Source organism: Berghia stephanieae, chromosome 3 (genome assembly GCF_034508935.2).
Source record: "Berghia stephanieae isolate SIO BIC M18660-M18661 chromosome 3, UCSD_Bste_1.3, whole genome shotgun sequence".
NCBI classification, from domain to species: Eukaryota; Metazoa; Mollusca; class Gastropoda; order Nudibranchia; family Aeolidiidae; genus Berghia; species Berghia stephanieae.
In genome coordinates, this window is record NC_088362.1 from 32,748,543 (window position 1) to 32,772,589 (window position 24,047).

Below are 24,047 nucleotides of genomic sequence, written 5' to 3' on the forward strand. Positions count from 1 at the left end.
TTGCGTTCGGTTATCAGACCTGAAAATGTGCGCACGTAGGTTAATACACATCGTTGCCGACGTGTACTTATTTTCAGGACTGATAACCTAAGTTGTTTTGGCGCTCATTGTTGTAATGACAAATACTCTCAAACCAACGTAACATAATATTGTCTCCTTACAACGATGTTAAATCGAGCCCATAATAATTGCGATCGGTTATCAGACCTTGCAAATGTGTGCATGTAGATTTTAATACACATTTAGAGATTGATGTGTTGTTTTTTGCAATGCGCACAAGGTTGATGTTGCCAGATTGAATACTCAGCTGCTGAAAGCTGTGGACTATAATTGTGGAAAAGTGTTGAACAAAAATGAATATAACTTCTATAAACAAACAATAAAATCTGAACACGGGACGTCTTGGGTAAAAATCCTTCTTCAGCCAATAACAAATTCAATATTATTATTTAGAAGGAACGAAATTGACGTCACTCAGCTCTTTGTTATTGTTTTTAGCCAGTCATTATTATGAGCAATGCTCTTTAAATTGTATTAATCAGACTTTAAAAGTTTAAGGTTCACGTAGTTTTGTGCGTTGGTACGTCGGATTAATCCGACTAACGGAAGTTGTGAGTTTTTTCAACTAAACGCATAGCATCAATACGGGAGAAAAGGGAAAATCATTTTCGACATCGTTTAACCTAACTGAACTGGAGTGCGGCTACCTTTTCTCCCGTATACTTGTATTTAACTTTAAAATATTACAGTCTTAATTGATTGCTTTTGTTGTTGGCCGAAGAAGAGTTTTGATCCCGAAACGTTCTGTATTAAATATTTTGCTATTTTGGACCTTTTAAAACATTCATTTTCGTTCAATGGTTGCCGTGTGGCTTGAGTGGAAGATGCATTTATGGAATGTTGCAAGTTTGAACTGTTTTAGTAAATTGATGAGGAAAATAAAATGCTTTGAACTTTGTATTAATAGAAGTATTTATATCGGTTGATGTGAATTATAAACGTTATTATGTGTGTATTTGTAAAGCGCTTTGAGCACGTTTAGTGGATATTGCACTATATAAATGCTCTAGTTTTATTTGTTGTTAATAACCATTATGTGTGTGGCACTGATGTAATGTGTTGCGTTTTCGCAGATTCTGACATTGTGTGTGTTCGTGTGTGTGTGTGTATGTGAGAGAGAGAGAGAGAAAGAGAGAGAGAGAGAGAGAGAGAGAGAGAGAGAGAGAGACAGAGAGCGAGAGAGAGAGAGAGAGAGTACGAGTATATTATGTTATTGGTATACCTTAAGCACCTTGCAAAGAAAACAACACGAATCAGATTTTTTTTCTTGGTGCTTGGGGGGGGCGGGGGGGGGGATGAAATAGTGGTAGTAGTAGTAGTAGTAGTAGTAGTAGTAGTAGTAGTAGTAGTAGTAGTATTAGTAGTAGTAGTAGTAGTAGTAGTAGCAGTAGTAATAGCAGTAGTAGCAGCAGTAGTAGTAGTAGGAGGAGGGGGGGGGGAGGAAGAGCAAGAGAGACACTGATTAATAAAGGGAAAGTGTTGAATTCTAAACCTTCCAACCAGTCAACCCAACGATGTGATGAAATCAAGTAATAAAATATATGATGCCTTGGGCTTTTTCTACTGGATTGTGAATCACCCTGTGCATGGCATTGACAGTGGAAATAGTCTGGATGAATGCTTGTGGTATTTATGTATGGAATTGTCCATGTTTTAACACGACAATAATGATACACACTTTAAAAATATATCAGAAATTTTTTACCATGTAATTCTTTTGTTTAATATCGACCCACTTTGGAAACTTTAGTTAAACTTATTATGTAACATTCTGATAGCTGAGACATTTCTTACAATTATTCAATGCTTTAGATTCGGTTTAATGTTTCGAGGTCAAATTCAAAGACTTTGATAGAATTTGAGTTGTTTCAAAATATATAAACATTACCTGCCATACATTGTTGCATCTGAAAAGAGCAAGATTCGTTTTCCAATATTATGTGTGACATTGTTTGTATAGGGTCTCATGTACACAGATTTTCTCTTTCCTAGTATATTCCTGTTTTAAAGGTTTATGCTGCCAATTTATGATGGAAGTTTTACAGTAATCATTATTCACTGTTGTACGTTTGATAATTATGATGGTTTTGTTAATTATGATTATGGTCCTTCATTGGTGACCCCGTGAAGATATGATGGTGTTGGTGTTGATGATAATGATGTCGACAAAGATGATGATGATGGTGGTAAATAATGCTTATGTAATTTGGTGTCCCTCAGGTTCGTAATCTGTTTTTCCTGGATGGTAAAAGAAAGATTGACTTCATCCTGGCTTGGAGTACGGAGGAAAACAAAAAGTCTGAGGAGGCGAGACAGGCAAGGGAAGTCTTTGAGAAGGCTCTGGTGGATGAGGGCCTCGAGTTGGAATATGACAATGTAAGTCCTTTGGGTGAAAGGTATAATCCCCATGGCAGGAGAGAGAAGGCTCTGGTGGATGAGGGCCTCGAGTTGGAATATGACAATGTAAGTCCTTTGGGTGAAAGGTATAAACCCCATGGCAGGAGAGAGAAGGCTCTGGTGGATGAGGGCCTCGAGTTGGAATGTGGCAATGTAAGTCCTTTGGGTGAAAGGTATAAGGCCCATGGCAGGCAAGGGAAGTATTTGAGAAGGCTCTGGTGGATGAGGGCCTCGAGTTGGAATATGACAAAGTAAGAGTCCTTCAGGTGAAAGGTATAAGGCCCATTGAGATTATCCATTATTTTTATAGCGATCAATAGACATTAGCAATTGCTAGTTACCCTTTGGCTGGGACACGTGTCTATTAGAATTGGCTTGAGCATATATTACAAAGAATTACAATATATTACAAAGTACTCTCCGTTGGGTGATCCAGGAGAGAATTGAAATTTAGATACCACAATTTTGAAATTTTTGTTTTAGAAATTAAGTTAAGAACTTAACTTAAGAATTTAATCAAGTTCAGAAACCGTATTAAGGGCATCCAACTTTAACCATATAATCGTCATGGGCTGTAAAATTATTTTTTTTAGCCTAAATTAAATACCCAACCACCCCCCTCCTCCCACCCCCTTTACTCGTGTGACCAAAACAGAGATAATCACAATCCCCTTATTTGGCGGGAATAGCCATGTGATCTAAACCGTTTTCTTATTGCAGAAGGCACTCTCTGTTTTTTGGGGTTTTTTTTGTTGTTGTTTCTTTTCTCTTGTCTTTTGTCCTCAAAACACCTCTCTCTCTCTCTCTCACTGTCTCTCTCTCTCTCTCTCTCTCTCTCTCTCTCTCTCTCTCTCTCTCTCTCTCTCTCTCTCTCTCTCTCTCAGGTGATCTTGATATCCATTCTCCTCAATGAAAGATACGAATTGAATCCAAGGCTCATAACTTTGACTAAAGAGTCAATTTCAACATTTAGATCATCCTGAATTATTACTGATATGAGACAATTGGTCACAGTTATCAATTTCTGAATAATTCTCAGCTGAGCAAGTTATTTTATAAGAGCGCTTTGAGCACAATTGGCGGTTATTGCTCTATATAAAAGGTCATCTGTTTTTAATTCACCAAGCGTTAGATTTCTTAAAACATTGAATTTTAATATCTACAATGAATACTTGTGAATGCTTGTTTTTTCATCTATAGTGTTATTATTATTATTAGTATTATTATTATTATTATTATTATTATTATTATTATTATTATTATTATTAGTAGTAGTAGTAGTAGTAGTAGTAGTAGTAGTAGTAGTAGTAGTAGTAATAGTAGTAGTGGTAATATTTCTATTATAGATATTGATATGATTATTGTATATATATATTGAAATGTAAAAAAACATGACTTTTCTATGACAATATTTATTGTTTCACTTTATTTTTTGAATGTAGAGAGGCAAGGATACACATTTTGCCAAGGTTCACGCTCCATTCCCGGTCCTGAAACGTTATGCAGACATTTTGAAGATGCGGATGCCGATGAAAACGGTAAGGCGTCCAAATAGCCACTTTGAACATGCTTGAAAATTAATAGAATAAATAAAATAGCCATTTTAGAAGGGGGCTCTTGGAAATTGATTTCACGTCGTTTGTTTTTGGGGATTAAAAAATTTAATTTTTTCAAAATTTCCCCTTTTATGACATAAACCTCATAATAGCAATTGTTTATTACCCTTTATATAAGATGCTGTTCTGATGCAAAGTACTTACTCTGGGATCTATAATAGATGACGTTACTAAATTACTTAAGATAAAATGTTGATTTCAAGCATGGTTTGCCCAGGTGCCATCTTTAATGTCCCATCGGATGAGACCTTTGTTTGATTGCCTGGAAGTTTATCTGTGACTAAATCCAGGCCAAGTTTGGATTTTGTATCTAAAGTTACAAAGGTTGTAAGAAAACAGCTGCCAATTTTTCAGGGGATTGTCATAATGTAATTAAAAAAAAATTTTTTTTTTGTTTTTCAATATGGTCTGAACAATTCCTGACCTTTTTTTTTTTAAGCGGGGAGATTTTTAATGTTTATAGCATTTTAAAGTAGAATTTCATTACAAGTAATGATACAAGAATAATTTTTAGGATTAATACTTAATATTAAAGATTCCATATATATTATTAGAAAAAAATCATGAAAATGTTCCGCTCTTTATTTGAAAATGCCGATTTTTCAAGTGTTTTGCTAATTTATTGATATTGTGGTCGTCGTTGGCTCTGCTTTGAGATCATTGACAGACTATATGCTATGCAGAGATGTCCTCGTCCTATGAGTTTTAACTTAAAAGACAAACAAAACAACTTTTTGATTTCAACACTCATCTTGCACACATGACAAATATTGAGATAACTGAATTTCTTATAAGGGAAGAAAAAATTATTGAGTTGTTTCCCTTTGACCATAACACCCAGCTATCCAGATAATTGTGATAGAGATACTCATCCATTTAAATTACTGTATTAGACACACTTCCATCCATACACTGTTCAGTAATTTTTTATTTTTACACTCGTCCCCTTTTCCCAAACATTTTAGGAACAAACGGTAATTTGTGACCCTTTAAACCCATAGTTGCATATGATAAAGATTGCAACCTTACATACGTAGTATCTTGCATGCTGTACGTAGGACAAAATGGTATTGATTCAATTTTGGGGATTTCCATATGCTATACATAAATACAAATTGTCACCATTAATATAATTTCATATAATTTAATGTTGTCCTATATTTTTTTTAATTGTTGTAATATTTATGCAAAGACAATTATACTCTTTTTTTTCAAATACAACATATGCAAATGTTATGTTGTTTTACAAATCTACTTTATAAAGAATAGTTCCATTTATCAGTGACATGACATGAATTTATTTATTTTAAAATCCTTTTGTAATATATTTAGGTAAAGACCACCGTGCTCATTTGCTTTGTTGTTTTAAGAAAACGAGAGAGACATCAACGTATTATGTAAATTATTTGTTGCTGTATAAATAAAAGTCATCTGTTTCATTTTGAGGAAACAGAACACGAATGTAATGCAGCCTTTTTTATGTGTGTAATATATTTAAGTAAAGACTTTTTAAAAAATTCAAAATCCAACAGATCTATCAATACATATAGTGTAAATTATATGTTATTATATATTGGATCCTCTTTATAAAGACCAGTCATCTATTTCATTTAGAGGAGGCGCAGCCTAAGTGTTGATGAATCTTTCATCATTATGACACGTTCACAGTGCCAACAACTTGATAAATGCCTTAGTCGCATGAGAAAAAATCAATCCAAAAAGTCCAAAAAGGTGACACAAAAACAGTTGCGCATTTTAAGTTGTTTGAGTCCATTTTCTGTTCTTGGTTTGCGTTTTTAAAAAAATTTAATTAATTAAATAATTTTTGTTGAAAAATAGATGAAAATTGGCTATAGGTGAACTCGAATTTGTTTTTAAATTGAATTTTGAAGAGGGCCAATTTCAGTGCAAGTTGCTCGAATATTTAGACGAGGAATTGGTTAAAAATAGGGAATAAAAGGAACTTGTACAAAGAAAATAGAGAAATTAATCATTTCAGATATTAAGATTGGTACAAGGCATGCATGAAAATGAGGAAAAGAGAACTAGGAATGCAAACTATACTAAATCAGAAGCTTGAGAAAGATAATAGAGGAAATAAAATTGAAAGTCCATTTTAATGATGATAATGATACTAATAGATTATTTATCTCTTGCGCTTTTCCCTGTATTTTAACAATCGCAAAGTCCTTAATATTTACTTTACATTGGTCACTCAAACTTTTAAAACATAAAATAAAGTGATAGAATCTTAAAACGTTACATGTTTAATGATAAATGATTTATTTCTTGTGCTTTACACATCTTAACAATCACTAAGTCCTTAATATTTACTTTACATTAGTCAGGCCTGTAAATCTTCCGACTATTGTCGGATTTCCTACAGTACGATTTTGCTCTATATGTTCTGTTCAGTGCTAATATTTTTTTAAAATAATAAAAATTAATAGTAAAAATGATATTCGTAATGTCAAAGAACAGAACCAACAAAAAATAAAATAAAAGAGTTTTATTTCATTCCTCAAAAAAATCAGATTTTATTCCGTTTTGAATGCCGACTTAAATTTTTTTTAAAATAAGAAAAAAAGAAACTTTTTATTTGTCGCATCAAAGACAAAACAAAACTAGGTCGCCTATCAGTTTGCTATATTATCATGCCACTTACACGCTCCTCTGCCTACTGTGACACAGGCAGCGAGAGAGGGTCGTGGCAGGTTCGCGTGAGTCGTCTAACACACACCTAGCGGACCCGGCTGTTTCTCTCTATTTTGCTACCGACACATATGCATTTCTCCATTTTACTTTTCTCCTTCTTATGGATTCTTTGGTTCAGTCTAAATGTCGAACGGAAAAAACTAATGCGAAATAATTATTTTTCTTCGAAATATATATTCTTCTTCGAAAGCTCTCAGCAGAAGTATACTTTCCTCACGACCGTGATTGTTTTAATTTTTCTCTCTTTCCTCCTTCACACGACCGCACCACCACTTCTTCTTCTTCTTCTTCTTCTTCTTCTTCTTCTTCTTCTTCTTCTTCTTCTTCTTCTTCTTCTTCTTCTTCTTCTTCTTCTTCTTCTTCTTCTTCTTCTTCTTCTTCTTCTTCTTCTTCTTCTTCTTCTTCTTCTTTCTTCTTCTTTCTTCTTCTCTTCTTCTCTTCTTCTTCTTCTTCTTCTCTTCTCTCTTCTTCCTTCTTCTTCTTCTTCTTCTTCTTCTTCTTCTTCTTCTATAAGAATTAATCCAAATAAACGAAAGAATCAGCTTAAAAATTTAACACAAGCAAACAGGAGCGAAGATAAGTAGCTTCTCGTGTCAAGCACTAGATACACATCCTTCAAAACTTCCTTTCATTTTACAACTAACTCAAGACCTGTGCCCAGAAATGTGTGTACTCTCTCAAATACTTGGGATTTTTTTTTTTTTTGGTACCATAAAATAAGGACCTGATTATAAATGAGTTGGGGAAAATGACAGGATTTGACTAGTCAATTGACATGTTATATCTGTGTTGTGTTTATTAATTAATCCATATCTTTGTCCTGTTGGTCTATTTGTTCAAAAAGTTCCGACAATTTTTTCACCAACCATTTACAGGCCTGATTAGTCACTCAAACTTTTTAAACATAAAATAAAGTGATATAATCTTACAAAGTTACAAGTTTAATGATAAATGATTTATCTCTTGTGCTTTACCGTGTATCTTAACAATCGCAAAGTCCTAAATATTTACTTTACATTGGTCACTCAAACTTTTAAAACATAAAATAAAGTGATATAATCTTACAGTGTTACAAGTTTAATAAAAGATGATTTATCTCTTGCGCTTTACCCTGTATCTTAACAATCGCTAAGTCCTAAATATTTATTTTACATTGGTCACTCAAACTTTTTAAACATAAAACAAAATGATATAATCTTACAATATTACAAGTTTAAACGGTCAAACAAAAAAAAGACTTTGGTCTTCAGGATGTTCTTGACTGTGGTAGAATATTTTTAAATGGTGTTATCTAGAATATTTATTTTTCATTCATCAATGAACTATATATTGTTATTTTTTTTGGTCATTGAGTTATTGTTGTTTTGTTTTGTTTTTTCCTCTCTCAATTTTTTCTGACTGTCCTTGACACTTTTAAAAATAAGCTTGTCTTATAATTTTTTTTATCAAATTGATATTGGATTAGATTAATATCAAAATAATCTCATAAAGACTTCAATAAAATATGATTTAAGAAAATCACGCCCAATTGATAAATGTATTTCAAACGAGGCATATATTGTCTCATGTCATCACTCATCTATTTGTTTTTATATGTTACAGTGAATGACATAATCAGTCTGATGGCGAAAAGGTTTGAACTGAGATATTGCCAAGTTTAGTTAGAAGGTCAATTTTTATCAATAATGTAATCTTGTCATAAATGATTTAATCAACCCTTTTTGTACATCTTCAGGAAATATCAAAGCTTAATTCACTTCTAAATATTTTTTACAGCAAGTCAGGTTGAAAATGTATGAAATTTAAGAAAAGTTGCTGGATACCTTTCCCATACATCTGACCATAACTTCATGAAAAATCACCCGATTTACTTCAAATAATGATTAAATTGCTCGGGGGAGCATATATTTTCAGAAAATGCAGAAGAAGAAAAAATGCAAATCCAAAATTTTCACCTTCTGACTGATTATGTCATGCTTTGACACATTTATGAAATTTTTATCCTTTTTAAGACTTGTGGAGTTGCAAGAAGTTAGGATGTATTTATAATTTCACAACATACAATCCAAATGTATTGACTTTTGTCGATTTTGTTAAGTAAATTCAATATTTCATTGAGATAAGCATCGTATAAATGACCTAGCCTAGTAATTCAGTAATTCTCCCTTACTGAAATTTGTCATTTTGTAGTTGTATTATTGATAAGCATAGATCCTTTCCAATGGTTTGTACAATTGTAGTTGTTTAAATCTTCACCATCGCCTACTGCATGCATGGTTGTTGAGGTGTTAAATATTTGTGGCTTAGGTACTAATAGAGTAAAGAAGAAAATAGAAATTGATATAGATGATGCTGTTTACAGAAGCACATGATTTAATTCTTTTCTCTTTTTCTTTTTTTTTCAATTTTAGGCACTTTTATTTTGACTCTTCACAATTGTTCAAATTATTGAAAATTGCACATCTTTCGAGAAATTGATCAATAAGCTAAGGGGATAAGTTATATATTTTTGATCCAAACCTATGACAAATGAAATTAAATCTTCTTTCCAAATGAGCAGAATCCAGTTGTCAAGACGTATCATTTCCTGTCACAAGTTTAATTGTAACCAAAATGGAAAAGGGGGATTTAACATGTAATTCTGATTAATTTTTATACAAAATTTTATACAAATAATTAATTGCATTATTTTATACTTATCATGGCAGAAGTGTGTGGCCCTTTCTTACTTGTTTATTAATTTTTTTCTTTGCATGCGTTTCCAGTTTTGATATTCATTTTTATCTCTCTTCTCCGACCTTATTTGGTCATTTCATCCTCATGGATGACGGAAAATGCTGAAATCCGATTGGCTGCTTTTGGCTGATAATGAATATCTATTGACTGGATGTTCATTGAATTCCCTGAAATCCCATTGGCTGGCTATTGTGTATGCTTATTTGTCGGATAAAAGGCTCTAGCAGACCAGCACATTACTGACCGTTACACAGATTGGCAGGTAATTATTTATTTCTGATAGAAGAAAAATTTACAACTGACACTCGTAGGCGTTTAGATGTCGCATGCGGATTTGATGTTACTCTAATTTGTAACTCATCATCTAAAAACAATATTATGTCGACGTGAACAACATTGGATAAGATGCCAAATGGTGATTTTAAAGTTAAAGTGACCAACTATGAGAATACTAAGCTGATAGAATTTTTGGACGGGATAAAGTAAAGGAACAAAGATGAATATAACAGCTTAAAGAATGAACAAAATACTAAGTGCAGTTTGTTTGACTATGGGGTCTTTTGGCACGAATCTCACATTTGGGTTCGAGTCCTACTGTGAGCGGTGCAGAGTTGAATCTTTGGAAAAAACTTTTTAAACAAATTCTCTCACTGTTACTCATGTGTAAAATGAGTACCTGGCTGTTAACAGCGTTGTATATGTACGTTTAAAAAAATTGTAATATTGCCTAACAGGCATCATGTCTTGTTCTAATGTTAAGAGTTGCTGTTGGCTAGGGACCCCTTGTATAGCACTTTGAGCACATTTAGTGGATATTGTGCTATATAAAAGTTTAAGCTCAAGTTTGCTATAAGTTCATTTTTGCAGCTGTTGTTATATTCATTTTTGTTCATTATTTTTCAATGACCAGCAATGCAAGATTTTATTTTTGTCAAACTTCAAGAAACAACAACTTTTGTCCCCAGTATAACAAGGCTGTATCAACAGGTCGTTTTTGTTATGTTCGCCACAAAAATACTTCAATATAACAAGTTATTTGGAGCAACTAAGGAAAAAATATGTTTTCATCAGTTTGTTTCAGTTGTAAAAGTAAAATAATCAACAATCTGGAGATCTTGTCCCATAGAATTGGAGAAATAGATTGTCAAAGGTTAAAAAAAAAGCATGGGCCGAGAATCAACATTGCTACAATTTTTCGACACTTTAAAAAGCTGTAACTACTATAATTTGGATGCTAGATTGTCAGTTTTTGGTTTATTTTTCATTAACCTAGAAAACCTGATGAAAGTGAATTTTTTCCTTAGTTTTTCCAAATAATTCAATATTGGGGTATTTTTAAGGTGAACGTCTCGGAAACGACTTTTTGACCAAGTGTAATGTTATCTCTCCATGAATTCAATTTTGAGCAAATGAATCACTCTGGCATAATACTGTTTTTAGAGGTGATGGGACACATTTATGTTATTTAATCAATTGCTTTGATTGTATTTATTTAAAACTTGGCCATTTATTTACCACACAATCTGAAGTATGTGAAGCTACTAGGAGAAGGCTTGTGAAATGCAATATGATTAGTTTCATTAATTCTTTCAATGCACAAGTTGGTCAGTTGATTTATGAATACCCCTGGTTGAAGCAGCATGAATGGATGGCAAATGTTGGATTTCTTGTCGTAACAATTGCACAAGTATAATATGATTTCATGCCGCATCATTAAATTGTTATATGTTGTTTTCATTTTTATTTAACCAAGGTGAAGGCGTAGAGAAATATTTATATATTTCCTTTTTCTTTTGTTTTTAATCAAAAAGAATCCACAAATTTTATTTATTTATTTTTTTAAAATTTATTTTAATTATTTATTTTAATTTTTTCATTAATTTTAATAATTTTTTTATCAATGAGTTTGTTTTGTTTTGTTTTGTTTTTAAAAATTTTGTTCATTAAGATTTCAATATGCGCTTTTCTGTATTGTCAATAGAGGCAATGCTTGTGTGACATTTGACTTCTCACACTTCAATGTTTTGACGGGCTTGGGCTCCATGTAATATATCAGCACCATCCACCGCAATGAATCACCCCCATTCGGTTTTCATCTACAATATTATTTATATAATATAAAACATTTATTCTTCATTTCACCCCCCACGACGTTTTACCATTCTATCTCATTTATTCTACGGGTCCAGTTTTCTTCATCCCTATGAGTATCATATTATTACTGTTGGTTATATTATTTTTATCTTTATTATAATTCTATCCAACGTTGAAGGGAGGAGGAGCTTTGAATGTGGTAAGACATCGACAGGCGTTGTGATATATCTATTATCTAGTCCCAATTTAGAGCATGGAATTTGTTTTTTTGTTTTTTTTAAGACAATTAATATTATAATATTTGAGATGTATGGTTATTACTTGCTGTTTTGCTTGTTTACTGACCAAAGATAACAAGGAACCTTTCGTAATTTTTTTGTTTGTTTGTTTTTACAACGGGTGATAGGTGACTATGAGTTTGATAGTACAGTCATATTAAGTTTTTAAGATTGATCTATTGCTTCATAAATCTTATTGCTTAACATGGTATGTCAGCTCATTGCATCCAAAGGGATGTTTCCCTTCCGTTAATACAATGGGTTACCGTTAGGGCATTTCATACAGGGTTAGGGATTATTAGCCCTTTGCTCTAATTTTGCCAACTTCTTCAGCATCGGTTCGGCCATGCACATTGCTTTGGGTCAGGTGGTGCCTGGCGTGTTTGGTTTGCTATATCTAAGGGCTGGTGAAATTCGTTTCAATTCATGACCATTTTGTCAGGACTTTAGACCCAAGTTAAAATCCTTTAAAAAATTCAACCATAACTTGCCTCATTTTAATGCTTTAATCCAGTTGGTGATATGTCTCATGTGTTACTTGGTTTTAACCAGTCACCTGCTGTTCTCTGGAAAAGCACATATTTAAAAATTTGGCCAGGAAATTTGTTCTTCAAATACCAACTAATTCAAATGACCCTCGTCATGGCAAAAACTCTCAAACCCGGGACTTTGCAATGGCATCCTGTATCCCAGATTTTCGAGTTTTAGCGAAGATTAGGGTCGATATTTGAAGGTGAGCTTTCTGGCCAAATTTTTAAATACAGGTTTTTCCAAAGTATGGCAGTTAACTGGTTAATTACATTTTTAACCATTTTCACAAGGAATAAGAGGAGAGGTCGATTCTTGTCTTTTTTAATGCCAAAAATGTTTTTGAATTACGCATGTTTGCCTTAACAGCAAAGCAGAAGATGTATAGATCAATTGAATAAATCGATGAACTAGTACTCTTACTATTATTGTCTTGCTTGGATATACTTACGCTATAACAGAAAAGTTTTCTCTTGTACACAATACTGCAGGATTTGAAGCACTTCTATTATATATATATATATATATATAATATCTTTGTTGTTGATAACGATTGTTTTGCACAAACTCAAAAATATAACATTCCTGATCATTTGTCTTGTAAAATGTCTGTTTCCAAATTAGATAACATTTTTGCAGCTCATGTATTTCCTGTTTTCTGGGGTTTTTTCGTGGGGGAGGTAGAATCGTTTGTTTGTTTGTTTGTTTTTTTTTTTTTTTGTTTTTTTTTTGTTTCATATGGATTTTATTATTTTATTCCTAATCTCATGTGTCACGAAGAGGAAGTCGTAATATAACTATCTGCTTATGTCTCCCCTCATAAATTATACTATACTTCTTTCCTACTTTATACAAAATTAACATTTTTGTTCATGTCTCTTCAAAATGAGATGCAAGAAAACAGCATGATTTTATTTTTTATGTACCATGCTAAATCTTGTTCTGTCGATTTTCTTGCATTATTTGCGTGCATAGCATCATGTTACTGTTCTACACTTAGCCAGGGAATAACAACAAGGGTGAAGTTGAATGAAAGATTCATTTTAATCAACAAAACATATTTCAGGTTTTCTCCTTTATCAACACAATGGGGACCAAAAGAAAGAGAGAGAGAGAGAGAGAGAGAGAGAGAGAGAGAGAGAGAGAGGAGAGAGAGAGAGAGAGAGAGGAGAGAGAGAGAGAGAGAGAGAGATACTTTTAGCATTTTCCCAGATATTGAGTCCCTTCCTTCTTGATGGGGTTCCTGACCTCCAATAGTGGTTTTGTCCTGGCCCTGGCTGGGAGGGAAACAGTCAAATGTATAGTTAGAGTTTTTCGAGATGATATATAAATTTGGGTTAGGCATACCTGCTTTTGATAAAAAGGAAATCAAAAAGATCTTCATCGTATGTCTTTTGTTGATTGATTTGAATTTTTGAGCTTCACTCATCCAGATGCATGAATCCTGTCCCATCACAACATTCTCCAAATGGTAAATGGCAGGCATGAAGTAACTTAGCATCCGGTGCATGAACTCACAGATAACTTGAAACATTAAATTGATGATATATGTAACCCTGTTGCCTTAAAAAGGTATTATGTCGATGGGAAAGCTTCCTATCAAGGGATTTATAAAGTTGTAGCAACAAGAAATGTGAAATTTAAGTTTTTGTCAGTTCAAACAACTATAGGGCTGCTGATTTTCCATATATTTATGGAATTCAGTAAATTACTTAACCTCTTTATATCTTCCAATCAATGGGCGATTGGAAGCCAAAAGTTCACCTTTAAGAAGATGAGCCATTAAGAGAGGAACCCTCCATCTCAAGTTATGATCACTTTCAACCTATTGCGAACTTTAACTATATTGTCATTTATTTAAAAGTAAGTAATTGTCATTGTCCAGTGTTCAGATAGGGTCGGTTGATGCGTTTTTGTAAAAGTTCCATAAAATTTTTACCCCTGAATCAACAACCCTCGTCTATAAATTTAACATCTAAACCTCCCTGGCATAGTACTCTTTTGAGTTGATCGGTCACACCTGAATTTTGTAATGAGTATTATCTAACGGAAAATGAAGCATCCATCCAAGTATGTTACAGTTCGAACAGTTTGTTTTGCCTGGTTGTTGTTTTGTTTGCTGAATCGATTTTGTTTTTGTGTGAAAGATGAGGTCTCAAAGCATTTTAGTGTCTTGTAGAAGGAAATTCTATGCATTTTTAAAATATGGTTTATTTGCTTCTTTCCTTTTCATCTTTTGATTTGACTTGAGATTGCTCCATCTTTTGACTGTTCATAAAGAATTGTTTCATCACTCAACCAACATTTTCATCATCATCATCATGATTATCATTACATGTTCACATCAGCTAAATATTTTTCTCTCTTTTATATATTTTGTTAAAATGCTTGGTTTGAAGCGCATGTTTGTTATTTGTTTTTTTCTTTTATTCACCTGCATTTTGCTATTTCAGAGGGATTCGGGTGGATATGATATTTTTACAGAGGTAGATCGTGCTCTATGTGTTGAATTTTTGTTTGTTTTGATTTGGTTTTCTAGCTCTCTCTCATTTTTCTGAGTCAACTGTGCTAATTGCACTGCTTTTCTTGCACCAAGTGTTAAGATAAATATGGCGGGTTTTTCTGTTTTCCCTCCCGAATGGATGTTTATGTGTGTGTTAGTTTTTTTAACAATTTTCCAACTTTACACGTCAACTATATCTGTACCCATTATTTCTTTTAAAATTGTTTTTATTGCAATTGAAGACTCCAGTACATTTTCATGATTTTTAGCTTATTAGTGATAGTCTTAAAGTACAATCACCTCATGTCACTCAACACTATTATTTTCATGATAAACACAATCTAAGTCCCCTATCTCAAAACTACAATTAGATTTTGTTTAAAATTCTCTATACTGCCTAATCCAAATTTTAACTCCATTTTTTCAAAACTATTTTCCTCTGACTTCTATTGCTAAGCTCTTCAGTTGTAATTTGTGATTCACTATTCGAATCTGGAATTGTCGGAATTTGAAAGACAAAGAAAATCGATCAAAATTAGAAGAAAAATAACACATTTTCTGTAAGTTTATGAAATAAAACTCATTCTCCTCAATTTTAACAAAAAAAAATTTTTTTGTAATAAAGCTTAACATTTTATTTAAATAATTATATTTACCCCCGTGTAAAATCAGTTTAAGACCAAAGAAGGCAATGCGTCTAAACTTCTATTGAGATGTTAATTAAGAATACTGCCTCCTGTAAATCAACATTTAGGTATCAGAGCTATTAATGAATTCAGCGGTTTGAAAATTCACCATTATGTTGGTGAGATGAATATTTTGTCCTTGGGCTAGGAATTTGATAATCATCTCAAGAGTGAGGGATTGTTTTTTTTTTTAATTTATTTTTTTTCATTTGTTTAGAGACTGGCACGGTTTCATACGCTACACACCTTTTTAGATTTCATACGGCCAATTTGGATATTAAAAGTGATTTCTCACCAGATTTGGTCTTAGGATATCGGTAAAAAAAATTCAGTTTGGTAATATTAAATTCTCATAAATGGTATAAATATATTTGAAGGCTGGTTTTCCCAAACTGGTTAAATCGATATTTCGAGATTTTCTGTCCATGAGTTAAATTAAAACGTTAATTTTATTTAAGCATACATTGTTATAATGATCTCCTTAAATTTGTAAGATTTTGAAGTTTAAACATGATAAAATAATGAACAGGATTTTAGGAGACATATTCCTCAATATCTTCAAATGAGAAAAACAGATAAGGAGTTCTGGACAACCACTCTTCATTTCAAATGTCAATTTTGTGATAACTTTCGTCTTGTAGCTGGGGCCTATTCTATAAGATGAAAAGTTAATATTAATGCTTAACTGCCAGTGCTGTGGATTCTAAAAAGCAATGTACAAAAATGAATCTACCAGCTTTATAAAAACAAATTTTAAAGAACAAAGTACTAAACGTGGAACATTTCAGCCTCAAAACTCTTCTTCATCCAAAAATTTTTTTAAAAAAGGTAATGCTTCACATAATATCCAGATAGCTGAGAGAAAAGTTCTAGGCATGTCCAGTTGGGGAAACAAGGGGTACCAGGAACTTTTCTCGGGTTATACACAAAAAATTACAGTTTTTAATATGTCTCTTATTGACTGATAAAGGATTTTGAACCAAAAATGTTCTGTGTTTGTTGGTATTTTGTTCCCTTTTTAAGCTGTTATCTCCATCGATCATTTATTGTACATGGCTGGTTAGAGAAAAAGTTCCGCTGCGAAAAAATGATAAAAATGAATAAACGGAAAGATCTGCTTTTTCTCCAAAAAAAATTTAGAGGTTAAGTCAATCAAGAGGGGTATGTAAAGAGAATTTGTTTTTGTTTTTTTTTAAGAAAAGAAATTGTTTGATAAATTGAATGCCAAGAAACAGTTCATTGCTGGTTGTTTTATTTTGTTTTTTTAAATTTTTTCTTAAATTTTGGTTTGATATTATTTTGTTTACACCTTGTATTTTCCAGTCTCTTTTCATTGTAATTTTACAACACCAAAAAAAAAAAAAAAAAGGAAAAGTGTTTTTTAATTATATTAGATTTTAATATTATTTAGGCAAAATATTGTTTTAGTCCTCGCCTGAGACCAATCCTAAATCGAAGATTTGACAATAGATGGAAATTTCAATGGTTTAATTCTCTCTCTCATTCACAATGTTTGAAACCTCCAAAAAATATTCTATTCATATGAACTCAAGAGAGTGAAGAACATAACAACAGTAAATGAAGATACCATCTGTAATTTCAAACTTACCATTCATGATAGATTAGAAAAGTAGTCCATCAGAAACATAGGCCCATGGAGCGGGAGTTGATCCCGTTGTTTTTTTTTAGGGTGAAATGGACAAAAGTAGTTTCTTGTCACCCTTTGGATAAGATGCTAGTCTATTGCAAAGTATTTTCCACCAGATCTAACAAGACACAGTTACCCAATTACTGCTTGTTGGAATGAGGATCAGAAAAAAAATATCTCACCCAGGATCGATCTCAGACCCTTTGTTTGTGAAGCTCTACCAACTGAGCTATTGGGGGCCCCTCATGATAGATTTGAAGAAAAGGTCTTTCCCAGTTTCTTTTATTAACTATTATTTTGCTAGAGTATCTCACACTTGACAAGAGTAAACAAACGCATTTTTATTCCATTAAAAAAAAAATAAGAATGAGGTGTCAGGCAAACATAAACTAATATGCTAATTAAAGACAATAAATGTTCTTGCCAATACACAAGTTTCGGTCTTGAATTGTAAGATTTGTACCTTGAGGACGAGTTGAAAATATTTTAATTTCTATTCATTGATATTGTTCTATTTTTGTAGAAATATTATTCTTTTAGGTAGGTGTTAATTGTGGATCTAAGAAAAAATGTATTATTTTTTACTTTACCTTATAAACATCTTTTTGTTTCGTTTTTCAAGCTTTTATAAAATCAGAGACATTATGCTTCATATAGATGGAATTTATTTGGCATAGTTTGTTTTTCTGTATTGATTTTACCATTTTATCTCCGCATTTTTATTATTAAATTAATTTTTTCTGTATTCAAATTTACATTAGTTAGCTTTATGCAAGTATATATATATATTTTTATTTTTTTTCAATTTTAAACTAAAAATGCAAAAAGTTAACCTTCTTAAAAATATCCTTATTACATTTATCGTTAACAGTTAAATGGGCTTCTTTTTAATCATGACTATTTTAAGTCAATTCTTATAGGCAAGGATTCTGTGGCTACATTTGACTGTCTTTCTGGTCATTTTAGAAGAGGTACATGAAAAATGTTGCTGCTCGGATCTACTTTTGTCATTTCTTTATGTTAATTCCCATCTTAATTTGTACATCCTTTCATTTATCTTTTCCTAGGCACTAACATGAACTTTACCTCTTCCGCTCCCCCTACTCCCCAATAAAAAGATAACATTTCGAATTTAGATTTTTAGATATTTATTTTAGAATGTCTCTGATCTGAAAATGTGATATAGTTGGTATTTGATAAACGTGGATTGTTTCTGATTATCATTGCACGAGAAAACAAAAAGAAAAGTATTTTTTTGGATTAAATCTCCAATCTATTTATGACACATCATCGTTGTGTGTTGAGCTAACGTTCAAGCGGTGGTATGTCAGTTACAATGCAATCTTTACTGTTAGCTCTTATAGAGGTTGTTGTGTTGTGTGTTAGTCGACTGTTTTGATGAGTATTCATTTCCAATGCATGATATATGGTTGTTCTTTTTTCCCCCTTCTTTTCTTCTCTTATGGCTAAGTAATAAAAGAGGATATGGCAATTGGGTGGGAGAGGGTTGGGGGGGGGGGGGGGTGTTTATCTAATTCAGTACTCACTTTTCTTGAAGAAATGTACATTTGATTTGAATTTTAATGTTTCTGATTTTCATCAATCATAAATATTTTAACAGGCATTTCTGTTTCTTTGACACTTTGTTCTATTGTCATCTTTTTTGATAAATGTATTCTTTTTTTTTTAAATCTTCTATCAACTAATTTACAATTAAGATATGTCAACTTCCTGAAACTCGTTTCATTATGTTCTTTTCTTTCAATTATTTTCAATTTTCAAGTCTCTACTTTTCCCTCTCTTGTCATCACTAATAAGAACATTCAACCGTAAAAATATATTTAAGGATTTAAATTTTTAAGTAAAGTGCAAAATTTTTTAAGTCTCTCCTGTAAACCATTGGGCTCGTGGAGACTGAGTCTATTCTGAGTTCTTTAGCGTTGAATCTTTGTTGTCCCTTGGATCAGAAACTAGTTATCCCAAAGTATTTCCCATCATACCTAAGCGGTCAAGCTGTTCAATCACTGTGGAATAGATGTAGGGGTCAGAAAGATTTTTGACTCAATTCTAGATCAAAATCTTTACACCTTTGTGATTAACTGCTCTTAAATTTGAAATATCAGAACCTTCAAATGTACAACTCAGTTGAATTTCAAATATGTCGACTAGAATTGAGAATGGAACATTATCAAGACCAGAGGTGCGTTTTGAAAATCTAAGAATTCGTAAAATTATGTAGTCTGGCATCAACTGTCATTTTTGATAAGTTTTAATGACTTAGAGATGCTCATAAATTTCCGAAATTGGAACCAAAATTTTGTAATTTTATGATTATTATTTTTTTGTTGTTGGTAATATTGTGCAGGTCTGGGTGAGGCAAAATGAGATGAAAAGCTGTTTAGGTGCGCTGCGAGTTGCTTAAGCATTCACTAATCAACCAACCACCATGAAACTTGCTCATGTTACATGTGATGAGAGACTATAATACCGATGGCAATGGACGCAGTGCCACGGTGGTTGACTGGCTAATGAATGCTTGTGCAACTCACAGCACCATGTAAGCTTAGCTTTTTGTCTCACTTTGCCTCACATATGGAACACGCCTCAGACTTGTGCTTATGTCATACTTTCCTGGGAAAAAAAAAAACAAAGAAAGAAACATAATAAGAGGGTTGAAAGAATCTCTTTGACGATAATTGTAAAATGAGAAGGGAAAAATTACAGTTGTGATAATTAAACCATTTTAAAATAAAACATTGCCACCTGTATACACCCCGGCACCTACATATAATTTTTAATTATAATTTTTTTAAATCCTCTGCTTTAAGATACAATAAAATATAACTTTTTTGTGTGACTAATATAATTAAATGGCTTTTCACAATTTCTGAAAGAAGTTGATAAATTATTAACGTATTTTAATCTTTCAACATGTCATGTAAAAAGATAGAAGACATAGATTAATGAAATTCCCTATCTTTTGTTTACATATCATTTTATTTATTTATATTTAGTAAATATTGTTTTGCTTTCCATTATTAGTACATTGTTTATCAGAAAGTGGATTAAAGCTATTATGTCAAGCTTAAGATTTATTTTGTACCATGCAAAATTTTCATTTATTTGTCTTCATTTTTTCAGTTTTATTTTATTCTCATTTTTAAAAGAATATCTGCTTAAGGCCGCTTCTTTTTAAAATTCCGTATTTCTGGAATGTAATGTGACTGAATAATGTGGCAAACTTTTTGCAACGTTCAGTAAACTTTTCAAGGAATTACTCGAATCTTAATCCACCTTTTATCCAGAATCCGATAAAACCAATCAGTTTCAAGTTCTGGACTCGGGCTACGGATCTCTTCAAAAGATTCTTGACACCATTCAACTACGACCATGATATCATACCCAAGGCTGTCCGACCCTACACCTGCCCCTATTCAGCTGGAAAGGAATATTTGTAAGTCTGGGATTGAAATTTATATATATATATATATTTTTGTGTGTGCGCTCAGCAATGTGGTAGATGTGTGATTTCGCTTGTGCATGAAAAAGAAAAATAAAAAAAATAAAAAAATTGAAACTTTTATATTGCGCAATATTCACTAAACGTGTTCAAAGCGCTTTACAAATGGTCCCAGACCAACAGTAACACGTAACATGTTGGGTGAGTCATGACACTTATTACACACTATTACAATTTTGTTTTTTGGGGGAGTTTTTTCTGACATATACAGACAATAGTAACACTGTTAACGGCCAGGTACTTATTTTGCACCTGCAAGTTCAGTGAGAGAATGTGAGTAAAGAGTCTGTTCCAAGGACTCAACTGTGCACCACTTGGAGTTGGGCTCGAAAACAGGACCTTCCAACATAAGATCACACAGTCTCATTTTTAGAGGCTTTCTCAGCCAAAATTAATGTAATCAGCAAAAGAAAAATTAAAAGTTTAAAATCTTTTTAATAAATGGTATCGTTATATTGCTTTACATGAAGTATTTTGGGGGTTTTATTTTTATTATTTATTTTCATTTTTTTTTTTTCATTTCAGATTTGAGATACCACATTGTGCAGATGATCTGTTTCCCCAGTCCACTCGTAGTTGGGTTGTCGACTACATCCTGAGAAGGAAACCATTTGCTGTCAACAGTGAAAACAACTTCTGTTACGGTGGGTGTCGATAAAAGGTTGTCTTGTGTCCTGTATACAAAAAAACACAAATAAAATTAGCTAAAAGCAATGGAAGGGGTCGCATCCCATCACTCAGTTGGTAGAGAATTAGTTTTGGAAGCAAAAGGACCGTTATACATCTCAGGTGCAGTCAAATTTTGTCAGACCCCCCTTCCCCTCCCCCCTTTTTATTTTTAAAAAGTTGATATCCTTGTGGTAGAAAACCATTTTTATCTGTTCTCAACCATCAATGTCTTAGACAGAAACTATAAAATAATAATAATATAAAATTTAATGTTCTAGAAAGTGCTTTTTATTGTTTATTGGGAAGTACAAATTTCAAATGAAACATTTTCAATTTATCCGTTATTATTTTCCCCAAAGGTATTCACAAGATGATTGCTGACGGATTTTACACAGCAGCTTATCCTTTACATGAGGTAAATAGTAATTTTTTTTAAAAGTATGTATTTTAGCATGAGAAAGAAAATGAATGACATGAAAAAAACATTTACCAAACCTGCCATTTATGCAATCGGTATATACAGATTTACTTATTTGTGTGTTTTTTTCTTTTGGGGGGGGGGGGGGGGAATAAAATTTGGTCAATTTTTTATTTTTTTCCCTCCAGATTCGGAATTTTTAGCCAAGAGTTGAGAGGAAATAATTTTTGTAACCCGATTGCTCAGTTGATAGAGCACTCGCTTATCACTCAAAGGGGCTGAGATCGACCCAAGGTGAAATAGAGATTTATATTTTCTTACCCCACTGTCCACCCTGCAGTGATTGGGTGGCTGAGTCTGTTAGTTCTTGCAGAAAGTTCTTTGCGATAGCCTAGCACTCTATCCAAGGGGTAGCAAGCAATTGCTATAGAAACCGGGATGAACTTTGGCTCTATGGGCTTAATGGCTCTGAAGGGCTACTTTCTTATTCATTCTTTTATAATTTAATTAAGGACCAAAATGTTTTCAGAAGATAATTGGTTAACTCACTCAATCCTAAAGAGTTTTGCTATTTTTCAAAATTGGAAAAAATGTATTTAAAATGAGCATGTACATAGATAGTTTTATTCAACCATCATTAACATGCAAAAACTGAAAACATTAGCTTTGATAGTATGCCTATAATTTGTTTTAGAAAAATGTAATAAATAGGCATGGGCTAAAAGCAACCCGGGTAAACTACAGATATAGTTGGTGTTAGGGTTGAGTGAGTCAAGATTTTTCCTCAGAGTAGATAAGTATGATTCCAAACTGAACTATCTTATATGAATTTTAAGATGAAAAATAAATGTTAAAATTATAAATGACACAACCCGTTTGGCTATCCCATACATCTGTACAATAGCAGGAACAAGGTCCTTTTCTCATTTTTGTCCATCCGTATCGAACACCATTCCACAGAGGATCCAGGAGTCCAAATCATTGTCTGTGTTCAAGAAATCCTTGAAAACATTTTTTTTTTGATGTCATGTACTTTCTTTGATATTGTTTTGTGTTGATGTAAAGCCCAAGAACCTCATGGTTGAGGATACTGTGCACTCTAATAAGAGTCCATTATTATTATGGGTAGAAATCTTGCATTTTGGGTTAATACAGATCTTTTTTGTCTTGAGATCCCGATTTTTATCTTTAAAATGTACATATTTTTGTTCTTTGTGGCTTGTATGGGTAATCTATTTGTACCTTTCTCCTTGTCTTTTCTTTTTTAGCTGCTATGATCCTAATTTATTGCAGACACTGACCTAGTCGGTCTCTGACAAATTTTCCAGGATTTTCATATTGTTTGAAAATTGTTGTGTCAGGGGATTTTCTCTCATAATTGTGTGAATCAAATGAATGCTTAATTTTCAGAATCCACTTTTAAACAAATTCTTACGGAAACACCTTTTAGAATGTGCATAAAAATACTTTTTATTTCATTTGATTTGAAAATATACTTTAAAATGTAAATTTGTTTTGGGTGTCATCTATGGCTGATGTAAATTGTTCGCTTTGAGCTGTACCTCGGGGGAAAAGTGCGATATAAATAAATTTCATTATTATTATTATTATTATGATGATTCTCAGGGTCATTGGAAACGAGGGTCGGCACAAAATCCACGGAAGATTCTCTATGACCATTGGGCCTATTGGAGAAATGCTTTCAAGTTCCAGCCTTTGGACTACATCAGGTAATGTCATCCTGACATTGGGCAGTCACTCACCTTTGGATCTGATGGTCAAAGGTTGAGCAATAATCTGGGTGCTCTTTACAAATATCATTCACAAGCATCTAGATCAACCAATATTGTATTGTAGAATTCTTTTTGTTGATTTCTCCTCCGCATTTGATATCATATAATGGGGAAACTGGAAATTTTGAACTGATCTATTAATTCTTGACTTTTTATTGGACAGAATTCAATATTCACTAAAAAAATGTTTTAACAAAAAACAGTATCCTTTAAGATTGTGTTCTTTCACCTCATTTATTTAATCTTGATGAAATGTGTTTTGTTGGAAATCTTTTTTCTCTGCACATTACCTGTATCATGAGTGATTTAAGAATGCCATACATTGAATGTTCTGGATATTTTGACAACTTTTAGAATTAATTTTTTTCTTTTCAAAAATCTATATT

The 24,047-nt window shown here is 32.5% G+C and overlaps 1 protein-coding gene across 28 annotated transcripts in view; it reads left to right on the forward strand.

Annotated features, from left to right (window-relative positions):
• Window positions 1–24,047, forward strand: part of LOC144967555 (anoctamin-1-like) — an 88,226-nt gene that overhangs the window by 45,760 nt on the left and 18,419 nt on the right. For 12 of the 28 annotated variants that reach the window (XM_078904983.1, XM_078904974.1, XM_078904984.1 and 9 more), the window contains 7 exons: window positions 2,281–2,436; window positions 3,900–3,995; window positions 9,742–9,786; window positions 20,567–20,715; window positions 21,307–21,425; window positions 21,810–21,865; window positions 23,495–23,598. In XM_078904983.1, coding sequence (XP_078761109.1) covers window positions 2,281–2,436; window positions 3,900–3,995; window positions 9,742–9,786; window positions 20,567–20,715; window positions 21,307–21,425; window positions 21,810–21,865; window positions 23,495–23,598 — 725 coding nt within the window. Of the gene's footprint in view, window positions 1–2,280; window positions 2,437–2,484; window positions 2,524–3,899; window positions 3,996–9,741; window positions 9,787–11,796; window positions 11,818–14,877; window positions 14,911–20,566; window positions 20,716–21,306; window positions 21,426–21,809; window positions 21,866–23,494; window positions 23,599–24,047 lie in introns of those variants that run through there. The other 16 variants (XM_078904975.1, XM_078904969.1, XM_078904964.1 and 13 more) reach the window with 4 other exon arrangements.